Source organism: Scatophagus argus, chromosome 13 (assembly GCF_020382885.2).
Source record: "Scatophagus argus isolate fScaArg1 chromosome 13, fScaArg1.pri, whole genome shotgun sequence".
Lineage (NCBI taxonomy): Eukaryota > Metazoa > Chordata > Actinopteri > Scatophagidae > Scatophagus > Scatophagus argus.
Genome location: NC_058505.1, coordinates 2,236,661 through 2,251,446, shown reverse-complemented (window position 1 = coordinate 2,251,446; position 14,786 = coordinate 2,236,661). Strand labels below are relative to the sequence as shown.

At 46.5% G+C, this 14,786-nt stretch overlaps 1 protein-coding gene across 3 annotated transcripts in view; it reads right to left on the bottom strand.

Annotated features, from left to right (window-relative positions):
- Nucleotides 1-14,786, bottom strand: part of LOC124069180 (receptor-type tyrosine-protein phosphatase N2-like) — a 165,516-nt gene that overhangs the window by 137,970 nt on the left and 12,760 nt on the right. For all 3 annotated transcript variants that reach the window (XM_046408034.1, XM_046408033.1, XM_046408035.1), the window contains exon 3: nt 3,056-3,169. In XM_046408034.1, coding sequence (XP_046263990.1) covers nt 3,056-3,169 — 114 coding nt within the window. The remainder of the gene's footprint in view (nt 1-3,055; nt 3,170-14,786) is intronic.

The window sequence follows — 14,786 nt, the reverse complement described above, 5'->3', positions numbered from 1 at the left end:
GCACATCGTGTCAGGCCAGCTTTCGCCATCAAAGAGCCATAAAACGGAGCTTTTAATGGCAGCCACGGTGGCTGAGAAAACGGGCGTTAGCGGCGGGCGAACAGACGGCATCTGACACGACAGGTTAATAAACGCTGGAGCCCCTGCCAGGACATTCAGAGTGACTCCGCGCTTCTCACAGGCTAAAGCCACCACAGAAATGTGAGCAGGAGGAAGGAGGCAAAGCCGGCTTTGAGAGAGATGCTTCCACGTACGAGACGACTAAATGAGACGCCACGAGGGCCGAGGACCCGCGCTATGTGGGCCGGGCCAATCACATCCAACCTCGGAAGAGTCAGCAGATTCAAGCCACACCCCATCACACATCATGTGACCAAAGTTCCCCACTGTGGTCACATGATGAAAACCTGGTTCCATTTGCTGATAAAAAACCATAGAAAGTCATTTAAAGTCTTTGCAAAAAGCAGCTAAATGCATGTTGACTTAAGACTGTTTTCTCAAATTATCTGCTAAAGTTTCCCACGGATGCTTGTGACAGTACACTAAAGCGCCTGAATATTTTGTGCAACAGAAACTGAGGTTTTGATTTTTTGTTAGACTTATTAAGTGGTTTTCTGCCATCACTCTGAAGTGTTCACACTTCAGAAATGAACTTTGATGCGTGTCACAAACTATGCTGCATTGGGTCCTGGAAATCTGAGGAAAATCAAATCACAAGGTTTGGACAAGTACCACTGAGACCATCTGCATGGCAACCAACACAGACACTCGATGATATCAAAATACAACAATTTGCTGCTTTAAAGTCAAGTGTGCAAACTGAAGAGGAGCACCATGGCTGCGAGCTAATGGCTGCTCTGACCTTGGCTTTTTAAATGGCTTCACATGCACAAGGCCTTTAGTTTGCTGTGGGAGAAGGGCTCAGAGTGTGTGTGTGTGTGTGTGTGTGTGTGTGTGGGCTGATGGATGAGGGTGAACACGAACGCAGCAGCAGCAGCAGCAGCTGTCTGAAAAATGCTGGTGAGCGAGACAGAAAGTTTCTTCTGTCAGTGATAAAAACATTGTGCTCGCCAACATTAGCTAAGACGTGAGAACACGTTTGTCCACGTTTACCTTTCATACGAACATGCAGCCCAAACATGCAACAATAAAATAACAAAATCAATAAATAAAATAAAATAAAAATAAAATAACACAAAGCTCAGCTTAAAAATGGAGACTTTAATGATTCTCCCAAAAGCCAAATTAAAAGGTCTTTAATTTTGAGTATATTAAGCCAGTTCTGATGATAAAGACTTTGAGAGCCTGGAAATCTGCACGGTGGTGCAGTGGTTAGCACTGGGGTCCAGGTTCGAATCCCGGTCTGGGCCCTTCTATGTGGAGTTTGCATGTGCCTGCGTGGGTTTTCTCCGGGTTCTCCGGCTTCCTCCCACAATACCAAAAACATGCACATTAGGTTAACTGACTACTCTACATTGCCCCGAGGTGTGAGTGTGAGAGTGTGTGGTTGTCTGTCTTTGTGTGTTGGCCCTGCGATTGACTGGCGACCAGTCCAGGGTGAACCCCGCCTCTCGCCCGTAGTCAGCTGGGATAGGCTCCAGCTCCCCCGTGACCCTGACAGAAACTTACAGAAACGAATACGAGAAGAAACCGCAGACAAGTCTTGTTTACCTGACTGTACTGTAAACTTAAAGGAATATTCCAACATCGCTCACGTGTCTGCGCAGCCAGGAGACGGTTAACAGAGCTCAGCACAGAGACTGGAAACAGGACTTAAGGAAAGAAGGAAATGAAGAGCTGATGGGAACGCATGCTTCTGTGTGTGTTTCTACTGGGAACAGATAGAGAGAGAGAACTGTGCTATCTGTTCAGTGGCCTGAAATGCAGATGCTTCAGTGTCTTTAGAGTTTTGTCCTCCCTAATGGCTTCTGCAGACAGCCGGGACCAAACATCTCATTTGCATAATTCATTTCACTTGAGAGCGTCTGACAAATGCCTCCAAAGTCGTCGCCTCTCTGCGAAGTCTGAATATTTCTCCAGCACTCCCGCAGAGTGCCGATTCGGCATATTAAACCACAGGAGCAGATTTTATTTGTGTGTCTTTGCAGAGGGGAGGGGGAGGGGCACTAAATCGGGCTCAAAAGAAGAAGTTGGTGGAGGGTGGGGGGGCATTAGGGTGAACTCCTCACAAAATGAGCGTTTTCGATGTCATTCTCTGGTCAGCAGGTGCAGCCACGAAGAGCTGAGCAACAGGCTGTTTTCCTGCTGTGCGGTCGACATCCTGTTGCACGATGAAGGTGAGTGAAACGTTCACGCATGCACAGACCTCTGCCTCCCTCTGGTGGTACGGCACGGCAACGGCAGCTTGGTACAGCAGGAAAGGTGACAGGAGGCCTCTGATGGAGGGTGATGAACATTTGAACTAAAATCCAAACCAGATCCTGCATTTTATCAGGACTTGCTGCAGCTCAGCCTGCTTTTCGTTATTGTGGTGGAATGAAAGCGAACAGCACACGAGTGGGCAAAAGCCATCGCATAAAAACACACCACATCAAACCTACAGAGACGTCCAAACACACAGAACTGCTCAGCTGATGAAACGAATGAATAAGCGCTAAGCAGTAATGATGAGGACACAAGTGAGGGAAAATGTGGTGCAATTTATTTTAGTTTTCTTCACATTTTCATTTCTTTTAGTTTTTGCTTTTCCAGAAGCTGTAACTCCGCTTACCTGGTAACACCTGAGGGTTTGACTACCATCCCATAATGTTCCCAAGCGGTGAAAACGTTCACTACGATTCAGAGTCACTCACAAGCAGGAAATATAATTATATGATAATATAATGTTTAACATCAAGGCTGTCCAGGTTTCCAGCCATGTCATCGTCCTGGTGACAGGCTGTCAGCAAATAATGAAACAAAATGAGAAAATCTGAGGGAGATTTTTAGTCTGAAGAAGTTGTGAATCAACCCTGGCTTAACTGGCTGTGTGTGTGTGTGTGTGTGTGTATGTGTGTGTGTGTGTGTGTGTGTGTGTGTGTGTGTGTGTGTGTACCTCTGTTAGAGAGCTTCTCCAGCAGCGTCCTGAAGTGTTGCACTACGGCCGGGGAGACGTCGTAGGTGTAAACCTCCTTCACCGGAACAGAGTGACACCTCCCAAACATACCATCTGTCAACACACACACACACACACACTTTGAGTCACCAATCTAACACGCTTTTATATTTAGCATTTTCACACTTTAAAAGGCTAAATATTAGCATTGTTGTGACTTCACACAGCCAGCAGGAGAGGAGCCGTCACAGCAGCATATCGGAGATTCAGAGGCTTGACGGTGTGTAACGCACACAGAAGCACCTGTTTAAGGAGGAAGCTGGTGGTGAAGTGACTGCTCCACATGATCACATATCAGCACTTCAGTGAGAACACGCTGGGTGATGTTATGATGATGCTGTTACGTTGGATGTTTAGCTAAATGGAAAAGTGGATTATCTTGAGTGATCGGGTCATTTGTTCTGGAAAGACACACTGCTGTTGAGTTTTTCAAATATATGAAGTGCCATTGATTATATTCAACAGAAGGCAGACGTGTCTACAGTCGATTTCTCCAAAACTCTGCAGCTCACACCAAAACCGTCTGGATGGATGAACAGCACTACAGCTGACAGGAACAATATGTTGTTGGGATGGTGACACACTGGCTTCTTTCATTGTAGGTAGTCCTCATCACGCTAACGTTTGCTCAAGTGCTTTTTGAGTCTTCTGCTCAGTTTGGTTTTAATTAGTTATCTGATGCTGAAGCATCATGACTGACAGCTGACTCTCTCATCTGTGCGCCTTCTCCAAACCACTGCTGACTCACTCTTCTCCCGATGCTTTAATCTCGATCCACCTTTCGGTCAGGTGTGCCCCTGAACCAGTATCAGCCTGAACCTGACCGACTTTTTAGTGACTGCATTTTCATAAAAGACTTTCCAGCTTCAGGCGGAGTCGGACCCAACTCTCCTCTTATCACGTCAGTGCCAAACGCAGACATCGTGACACCGAGGGGGACTTCTCACTCAGTCGTACTTCCTCCTGAAAAGCCAATCGGTGGGCAGCGTTAAAGTGAGCCACCGGAGAGGTCGGCTTCGAAGCCGTCTCTGAAAATGAAACCGTGGGTGGTCAGCGTGTCTGGACAGATGAGTCAAACGGACAGAAATACGAACAGACAGAGCTCACCACCACCTGCTGTACTCGCGCCGTAAAGAATGAGAGAGCAGCTTTGAGGTGCAGGTTTCTGATAAACCGTGAACAGGGTCAGCTGACGTTACCTTCCCGATGAGTAATCATAAGTGGGAATTCACAGTAGAAACTAAGGTACATGAATATTGTCCTTCATCCAGTCCGGCTGGAAGCGCTTGAGTCAAATGTTTCCAGCAGCTTTAATATGCAACAAAACTCTCTTATCATGTTAGCTGTTTAGTTTTTTTCTTACACTTTCTTGCTTCCCAACCTGAGATTTAACATACAAAAGCAGATTTTCATGTGACACGTTAAATTCACCAACAGGGTCCACAAATGTCATGAGTGACACCTAATGATGCTGACAAAGGTACAAAGCTAAAAATATACACAAAGAAACAATCATCCCATCACTAACTCACCATCCGGTCGGGTTTATCTTCAGAAGAGTTTGTTAACTTTACACATCCAGTCTCAGACAGCAGCAGTGGAGAGAATGAAACTCATCATGAAAACGTGCGGCATCACATATGACGATTCAACATCACCAAGCTGCCTGACCGGCTCCACGGCAGAGACAAACTGTCCCCACCCAGAGAGCAGAACCTGACCCCCGTCTGCTCTTAAAGCAACAAAATCCCCCCTAAGTTTAGGCAAAGCGCACAGTCTGTGCACTGCGATGGGCTGAGGGTTACAACAAGCCCACTACCCAAAGGCAGACACGTCCCCAGACACGTAATCAGAAAACACATCAGGCACACACCGGGTCCAAAGTGATGACCGATTCTGACGTTATTCTGCTACTTCTGGAAATAAATCCAGACTCCCTGTGGCTGCAGATGTGCACATCATAGAGGAGCGGACTGTTGGCCTTGCTGGAGGTCTGCAGGACTCAGTGATTATTTCTGGATGCTTCTAGAAGTGAGGAACATCCATCCCCGTGCATTCGTGTATCTGCATATCTGCGTGTGTGAAAGGGTGTGTGTGTTGCATAACAGCATTTCTACATGGTAATCCAGGCCCCTGCGTCACTGCGGCCATCTCAGCCAAACTGCAAGCTCCATTTACCAGGCAGCTGAGGGTGACCAGCGGCTGGGCTGCGCTGCTGTAATTACTCTCAAACGTTTCACCGAGTTCATATTCTGCTGTTTACAAATGAGACGGAAGAAAAGGAGGCGCCGCGGGTGCACGAGGAGGAGTGAGACAAGTGAGGATGAAGGAGAAGAGGCTTTGGGAAAAGGTGACAACTGGATTTTTGTGCAGATTGTAATAATGGAAATTAGATCTGGAAATTTACACAAACTTCCCAAAGTTTCAAGCTTGCTGAAAGCTATTTTCTGTGAATAACTTATGTGTGAAATAAAGACAAATGGTTTTGTCAGAGGATGCAGCCTTGCCATGATATGATGAAATACCTCATTGTGCAGCAGTAAGTGGCTTAGGACTCCTCTCACATGTCTTACATTAGCGGCACTTTTCTTTTCTTTGGTTTGTTTTTTTTTCTGTTTCAAGTTTGCATAAAAATCCCTTCAGACGGAGACATTATGGCAGAGCAAGACGAAAGCACGGCGGGAGAAACAAACATAATCAACACTCATCTTCTCAGGCCTCAGAGCTGACACGACAAAGATCATCTTTAAAAGTGTCTGTCGCTTCACTCTCTCATCTTTATATCTTCCAGGAACTAAATTCAAATTATCCCTCAGAATAAAACCCATCTACAGCTGCAGTGTCCTGGCCAAGATTAAAATTCAATTATTGTGACACTGGGGAACAGAGTGGCCTAAATGTGGCTGCTCCTCAACAGGATTTCTGGGGGTTTAAGCTTCGTGTTGCATCCTGCTGAAATGTTCCGCAAGGAAACGAAAATTCATTAATCATCCTGAAGAAATAAATAGTGCAACCGTTAACAATCAGAGTTTTCCTTGGCTTCAAAGACTTTTTAATGTGAAACTTTGCGTCTTGTAGTGTTTTTACCAGTTTTGATTATCAGGTGTGTTTGGCTGAGAGAGGAGGAGGAGGAGGAGGAGACCTCTGTGGTTACCGTTAGCGACGGCTCTGCTCGCGGCCCTCAGGGGCCGAGGAAGCAGATGAGGGTGATGAACAAAGGGTGAGGAAAACTGAAGAGCACAAGGACAGAAGCTTTTTGTTAAAATGCTTTATTTTCCATTCGGTTGTGTTTCTGTGCTACGGGCTCCTGAGTGGGACACGTCTGAGCGTCACCCTGGTGGATCTGCTCTGTGCGTCGCCGTAACAACGACGCAAACGATGGCGACCTATCGGTGCTTAAGTTATCAGTAGGACTGTAAGTGCACAGAGAGAAGAACGAGCTCCTGAGCGAGCTGCTTCCAGCTCTGATCTCATCACCGTCTCTGCAGCTCCCACAAGGAACAGCTTGAATTATCTCTCATAATTACACTCATGCATGTCTAAGGCTCTGCAATTCATCGCAGTTCGCTACCAGAGGGCCGTAATTCAGAGCCAGACGTGTCTCGTTGTGATTTATGGTCCAGATTAGAGCAGAATGAGGATTCGCAGGGCCATTCTGAGAAGCACACGGTGGATTAAGATGGAGGAGATGGACCGGCAGAGCTGACCAGATGTCGCTCTCAGCTGCCGTCATTTTGTGAAAACAGGACAATAAACTTCACAGAAACTATTCTCGGTTTTATCAACATTACTGTTATTGTTATTGGGATGTTTTTTTTCACCAACCTGCTTCATACACGCCGTGCAGCCTGTGGGATCAATGAAGTCTTATTTTATCTTGACTTATTTATTTACTTTTTTGTTATTGATGTATTCGTTCATTTTGATGCCATGAGGGCCGGCTGAACTTTACAGAAAACAAACCAGTTTTCAGCTGCTCATACTCACATGACAGGAGCCAAAGAAGCTCCGCGCATGCTAAAGTGTTAGCATTGAACACACGTCGGGGACACGAGCAGAGTGTGTTTTCACTTGATGAAAGGTGAAGTCCCAGGAAAACAAACTTTGAGTGGAGCTCGTTTGTGTGTTTCTGTGGACTGAGAGCAGGTCCTGCCTAATGAACTGGATTAAGACGTCTTAATGGATCTGCTGCCTCGGGGGACCTGCACGAGTCCATCCCTCACAGACTGCACTCCACAGGATCAATGACATCTGGCATCGCTTGGCAGGGCCTGGGCTGCTTTCACTGGCCGCAGAGTGCTGGCTTTCCTTCATACCTGTCAGACGCTGACTCTGGGTGTTGGTGTCAGTGGTGCAGCTCACTGTGTTCTGTACTGCTTTAGATTAATGGCAGTTCACTGAGTCAGAGTCTGATCTGGACTGAAGCTGAAACGATTATTCAATGAAGTGCAAACACAAATGATCCGACTGCTCAGTTTAACAAAATATGAAGCTGCCAGGAACTCAGAATGGAAGAAAAATGAGAAAATATTTGCTTGTCTTTAGTGCTGATCGCTCAGTGAAACACGAAGAGAAGTGCTTGTGAGCAGACAAAAAAACAGCAAACGATTCAGAGCCACACCCTCAGCTGATGAAACCTGACCAGTTCATCACTGTGGGGATTAACTGTGGTGCTGATCAATAACCCATCAGCTCCCTGAACATACCGTATGTGATTTTATGAGACACGGCGGTTCCCCTCCGAGTGATCTGGAACAATCTGAAGGCGGACGGCGGAAAACACGAGGGTGCCTACTTCCTGTCATTGTTTTTGATTCCAGCCGGAGCTACGGCCTCTGTGCCTCATGGCTGAAAAAAGGCACAAACTGAGCCATCAAAATTAGCACAACGCAGGAAATAAAGCAAACCCCTCCCCCAGCATCATGTGTTGGAACTAAACCTCTGGACTTCATTTCAACGCCCGGAGAGTCGAGCGACCATCAGTTAGCACGATCTGACAGGCGCACAGCTGATGTGGTGATGCTGGACGACGAGGCTGTGTGCTCATGAAACAAACACACTCAGGAGTACAAGAAACTTCCCACTCAACGTAGACGATGGCTCATCCTGCGCTCTCTAACGCACTCAGTGTGAGCGACGGCTGTTCCCACACGGTTACCGCCTCCCTCTGGTACGCTCAGTCATGACTGGATATTAACTGACACGATTAAATCAAAGACTGTCTTTAAACTCGGGGGTTGAATCATTGTCCAGGAGAGTTTAAACCACAAGTTCAACCAATGACACGCAGACTCTGTGAAGACATTTTCAGCTCTCGCCGTGCGGTGTGGCCACATGTCGACTGCATGTTCAGGAGACGGCATGCAACAGATGGGTAATGAGCCAGTGTGGTGCTGCTCCTGTTGCGTCTGTTGCCATGGCGACTTCCATCGAGGGCTTTTTGTCCCTCGCAGCTAATCAAGTGGAGGCAGCATAGGGGGGCTGAAACAGAGCACCCTCCTTTGTCACTGTGTGTGTGTGTGTGTGTTTTGTCAGGGACTGGCATGTGAATCCCACTGCTTGCATTAAAAAAAGGCTGTGACATGCTGTCAGTGAAGCATTCTGAGAAATGACATGAAGAAGACGTGTTTGATAAAGACGCAGCTCGGTTTGCAATGTCCGCCTCGTGTGGGGTTTGTAACGGGCGGTCTCGAAGGTGCAGTCGGTAATAACTCACAGTCTCTTTGCACAGAATGTGAACCGTTTAATGTGCCGGGTTTCACGAGTGACAGGCAGAGCTGCAGCCGCTCTGGTTGCTGATTGATCATTTTCGAGGCACCCTAAATTTCTCTGGAGCGTTTTCAGTTAAAAGCTGAACACACGTCTTCAACAGATTTAGGAAGTACCACTCGCCGAAGGTTAGCTCTGTTGCAGGTTACTCCTGAGTTTATGCAGAAGGAGATGTAGTTCACACAGCAGCCACTAGATGTCATCGCACTGGTCACACCTTTAACAAAATTTCCTCAGTACTTAAGACAATATCACACCAGCGTCTGTCCTGCAGGATACTGGCACTGTGTACGATGAACAGAGACTAACCAGAAACATGAAACACGTGCAGGAAACGATTAGCCTTCATTTTCATCATTTTCTGTTGCCACTGCTGTGAATTTAAAATATAAAACCCTGGAACAACAAGCCGGCACGAATCCTGGAGGCCAGAAATAACGTTAATAACGTAATAAGGTAACTTGTAGAAGTACAGGCCACAGAGGTGTCTTCAGGCCTGTCTGGGTTGTGGAGTTTCATATGTTGCATCTGCACCTTCAAACCAGCTCAGCAGTCCAACAGCTGAACCAGTCCTTGACAACATTGTGTCCAAATTCAGTGCAATGCAGGCACCTCACATCCTAATATTCACATTCACTCATTTGCATAATCAAAGTTACTCAAGAGGTACAAAACCAGAGGGTCAAACTGTGTTTACAGCACAGGAACAGTAACACTTCTCTCCAGCACACGATTCAGGGTAACTAATGCCAATTAAAACGTAACTGGGGGTTGCATTCTCTGCTGGAAATGAGTGTTTCCATGCTGAGCAAGCTTCTTCACAATGAGCTCCATTACAGCTGTGACAGTAAAGCCAAAGGGGTCCAATCAACACCTGGAGGGACGCAGGAGGAGGACATGTCCCAGCTGGACTATAAGCTGCGTGTTCACTAAGAAATCCTACACTGAAGAACAATGCCATGCTTTTATACCTCGTGACTCGTTGAAGCCAAGCTATGACTTCTGGCAACCCTCCAGATTTTCTTTCCATGTTTTAGTTTCTGCCGTTTGGCTGAAATGTTCCAGTAGTTCACAAGAGAAGAGCAAAGACTGGGGGAAACTTCAAAGACCGCCGTTTATTTTCATGATGGATTAATCTGCCAGTTCGTTGCCATGATCAATCGATTCATCGTTAAGATGTCAGAAAACTATGAGAAATGTGATCTTCAAACTACATCTATTTGTCCAACCAGCAGTCCAAAACCCAAAGACCCTTCATTTACTGTCAGAGGCAATGACTGGAACAATTAATCAGCTATCATAATAGCTGCCAACTAATTTTGTTTTTTTTAATCAACTAATGGAGTAATCAACCAATCGTGGAAGTTCGAGAAACAACACAAGTTTCGTCCACTTTTCTGTCCTGTTAATCATCGTGTGAAGGTCACTAAAGATGTTGGTGACATGAAGCTGTGAAGAAAAGGCCTTTAAACTGGAATACGGATGCTGCAACAACATCCACAAAAATCAAATGCTTTTAAAGTCCTCATTTCCAAAAGGGAACGACTGCTTTCCCAAGTCCGATCAGAGGATCAGCGGACACAAAGTGCTGCTTCAAAGCTTAGTGCGTAAAACCTCCAGCAGCAAGACTGAGCGCGATCAGAACAGACCAGACGCCAAAAGACTCTCGACACAAACCGCAGCACAAAGCAGGACTGACTGAGCTCTCCCCACGTCGCTGGCCATCTCCCATCTGAAAATATCAGCGGAGCTCAGATAACAAACTCGCAATGTAAACACGATCCATCAGGCGGCGGCGCAGAATGAGTCTGACTGACCTACCTGCAAGGCCGAACGATCGCCAGGAAACACAAACTCCTCAAATTACAGGAGCAGGAAGCAGGAAACGGTATGCACTTTCAAACTGTATTCACTGTCAATGTTCTGTTCATACATTCACACGTGTTAATTGTTTTCGACATGTCAGAGTTTGCAATCAGAGAAACTTTACTGCCTGTAAAGTGTGACGTGTGGTCGACGTCCTGATCAGAGCTTCCTTATCATGTGATCACTGCAGAGTCTTAACCTACACTGCACCGAATTAAATTACCACAAAGCAAACACGCTGATGTACCTAGAAAAGACTGAAACATCACACACATTCATCACTGACACACGATATGCTGTCACACAGCGGCAACACCACGAAGGCTTCACTTCTGATCGACTCGACAAACCGCTCAAATCGGCCAATCAGAACACGGATAACATGCACGCTCAGAGAGTCGAAGTCTCCAATTATTCAATACTGAAATTCATGTGCACACACAGATGAGCTACAGCACTGATCACGATTATTGGGATGTTAAAATATCTCAGTGTCTACACAATCATGCTGCGTGTGGGAAAATTAATAGCAATGCAACGTAAAACAATGATTTATCAACATTTTCTATCTGATCAGTAAAAAAAGCAAAATGTTTTAGTTCCCGCCTCTCAGATATGAGAGCTCGATGCTTCTTTCTGTCAGTCATGAAGGTACAAGATGACATCTGAGGAAAGTTACAACGGGTCTGATTCACTATATCCTGAACATTTTTATCGATTATCTAATTTATCAAGAGAATAATCTGCAGATCACTCCTTCATGGCATGCCTGGTAAAAACATTTAACAGTGCAGGAACCTTTACATGACATAAGTATAAGTGACAGGCAGCCATCCTTATCTCTGTGGCCAGACTTGGCTGCATGATGGGGCTAAAAATCAAAGTCAGCAGAGGTTCCCACGCTGCAAAAAATGGCCACACAAAGAGAGTTATTTGTTAAAGACTTACATCTGATTTAATCAGGCGGACTTATCTGCGTACAGTCGTGATGGCCTGCTGTCACAATATCGTCCACCCATTCCTGACAGGCGGAACTGCGGTCAAACGAGTCAGACTTTTTCGCTTTTTATCACCCAGTCACAGAAAGCGTAACATTTGGAGGCTCACCACCACATCAATGTTTTATTATAAGGAGAACTTTTTGCAGCGTAATAAAGCCGTCCCTCGTCGGCGCTCAGACTGCGGCATCGCTCTGTCTGCTGAGATGACAGTCACAGTGAAAATGTCAAGTCACTGATGGTGCAGCATCTCTCCACGCAGCCGGCCTGCCCTTTCTCCTTTTGTACCCATGTAGGGGTGATACGCTGGAAAATAGCAGAAAGGTCCACAGGGGTGGGTGGACTCGCTTATCGCTCCTCACTGAATGCTGCATCGGTACTTCATGTTGTTTAACGCTGGAGGAAAGTTTGTCTGAGGCCAAAGGTTCGCCAAAGCCCATTTAACACCGCAGTCTCCATCTGCCTGAAATAAAAATAATGGCTTTTGATGTGACGACTGCCACGACGCACCTGCTGTGTACGATGGATGGATGGATCTGAAAATGGATTTTTGCACTTGAATCTTTCATTGGCAGCCATCATGAGCACCATCTAATGCAGGTGGAGAGAAAACTGAAACCACTGACGGATGTACTGCTGGTCTGAGCAACACAGGATGCACTTTTTACATATGCATTACATTCTTACCTCTTCACAATACAATTCGCCTTTTATTTAACAATGTGAAGAATAAGAAGGTTTCAGTATGTCTGAACCACGTGATCGTCAGGAGTGAACTGAACTTGTGTTGTCATCAGCCTGGGTGTGTCCCCATTGGGACGGTTGGACTAGACTAGTCCAACAAAACACTCAGAAAACAGTCAAAATCTACGAGGTTAAATGTCCAAAACTTGTTTCATATTTGAAAGATCCCTAGTGAACTTCAAGTTTTTAGCCCACAGAGGAGAGCAGCACCTGCAGGCTCAAAACCCTGTTATTCAGTGTTCAATTACTGTGTGAAGGACGTTTTAATCCCTCACAATCTCCAGGCAGGTCATGTTGTCTTCACCAAAGTGGCTCCCGATGCCAAGGCAAGTGAACAACTTGTTCCCTCGAGGTATTAAGATGTTTTTCTGAGTTGTCACTTTCTCGCCTTGTTGTTGGGGGAAAAAAGGTAGAAAGAGCGTGAGCGTCCTCAGCAGAACATTACCAACCTTACTTGTTGTTTTCCTGCCGTGAGATTACAGGCAGCTCAGGCAATCAGAGCCGCCGTGTGGCCTGAAAGAGCCCGAGCTGCCAATCACCAGCACAACAGACTGGCATCGTCTGCCATGGCCGGCGTGACAGCAGCTATTGAAGCAGGTCGGGCACCCGGCGGCTGAGAACAATGGCTGGAGGTGCAGCCATCGCAGCTTTTCTGTCAGCGCAGCCTTGCCTCACCCGCCTCAGCCCGGGGAGCTTTTCATGCTCTTTGAAACCTGGACTGAAAGCGTAGCCGAGCTGACAAGGAGCTGCTGAAGCAGCCAGCAGCACCGCGGACTGACAGAATCATTTTAGGACTCGTGTTTCACAATACTTAGCATTTGTGGATAAGTCTGGCTGAGGACGGCTACGTCTTTATGTGCAACACAAACCAGGAGAATCCTGGAGCTAGCTCGTCGGCACTTCAGGTGTAACAGGACTAACGTGGTTCGAGTTGCAATGTAAACGGTGGTCGATGTACCAGGCTGCTGTAACAGAAAATCCCTTATCTTCTTCTCGCCTTCTCTCGCAGTCCTTCATGATGTATGTTTCATTATAAAACTCACAAGCACCAGATTTCAGTTCACACAACACGACACGTCTCCGTCCTCAGCGCAGACAGGAAGTTAAGGGACAAAACGAGAGTCTGAAGCACGTGTCTGGACCGAGTCCTCCATCACAGCTGCATCATCAGCTGAGGAAACGCTTGTCCACCGGGGGGGGGGGTATCGAGGAACGTGAGGCAAAGCACTGAAGGCAAGAGACCCGATAAAAACTGCATGGACCAGTGAGAGCTACAAAACCTCCTTCTGTTGAGCTGCCGTCTGACAGCAATACCAAAGCGACTTTCATCATTTCTCAGCTCTTTGACTTCACCAGCAGTTGTGAGACTGCAAATCACTTTAAAACACCATTCAGTATTTTACAAGAGAACCACTGGCCTTCATGATGGCCTTCAGGAATAAGCAAAGTCAGAATCAAACATTCCCTTGTAGCGGTCAAACCTCTAACATTTGCAGAATGATGAAAAGAGATGATATTTTTCTGTGGTAGAGAATAACAAAAGCAGAAGATGTGAGTGTGATCACCAGAGCAACAAAATAACAGACCAGCTATCCAAATAAAAGCAGTTGACACCTTTTTTTTGTCATCAAAGCAAAACCAGGTCACCTGAGGCAGTCGCAGCACAGACGGGGAGCCAGTCTGAGCTAAAAATAAAATTCACTGACGACTTAACGATTCTCTCACAGAACAAGACGCGCCTTTTGTTTTTTTCATCCTCACTTCCTCTGTCAGAATCAGATTATGGGCCACTTTTCAAAAGGACACGGCGCAGACAGGAAACGGCCGAGCTAACGAATTCAGAACAAATGCGCCCTGCCTGAAATAAACACACATCAGCCACCTGCACCTCCCAACAGGCCGCTCACATGCTCGATGAGATTAAACAACAGATCACAGCGTTCTGTTATCTGTGACGGCTCTCTGTCTTTGCTTTAAATCCTGCAGAGATGTTGATAAGTGAAGCCTGCTCTTCACAGCCGAGAGCTTCCCAGCTAACCGATGACCGCTGCTGATGAGGAGATACAGAAGACAAAAGGTCAGCTCAGAGCAGATCCGCCGTCGGCTCCGGAGAGCAACCCGGTTACCATCCGGCTGACCCACTGCAGTCAGACATAAAAGAGTTTCCAAGACTCCGACATAAATGCAAATTATTTTCTAGCTTTTTTGATTCTGGGTTGATTCTCAGCAGGGGGGGCTCCTTCCACTCGATGCCAGGGAGGCTGCAAGGGAGGAGTGAGGCAGAGCGACAGGGG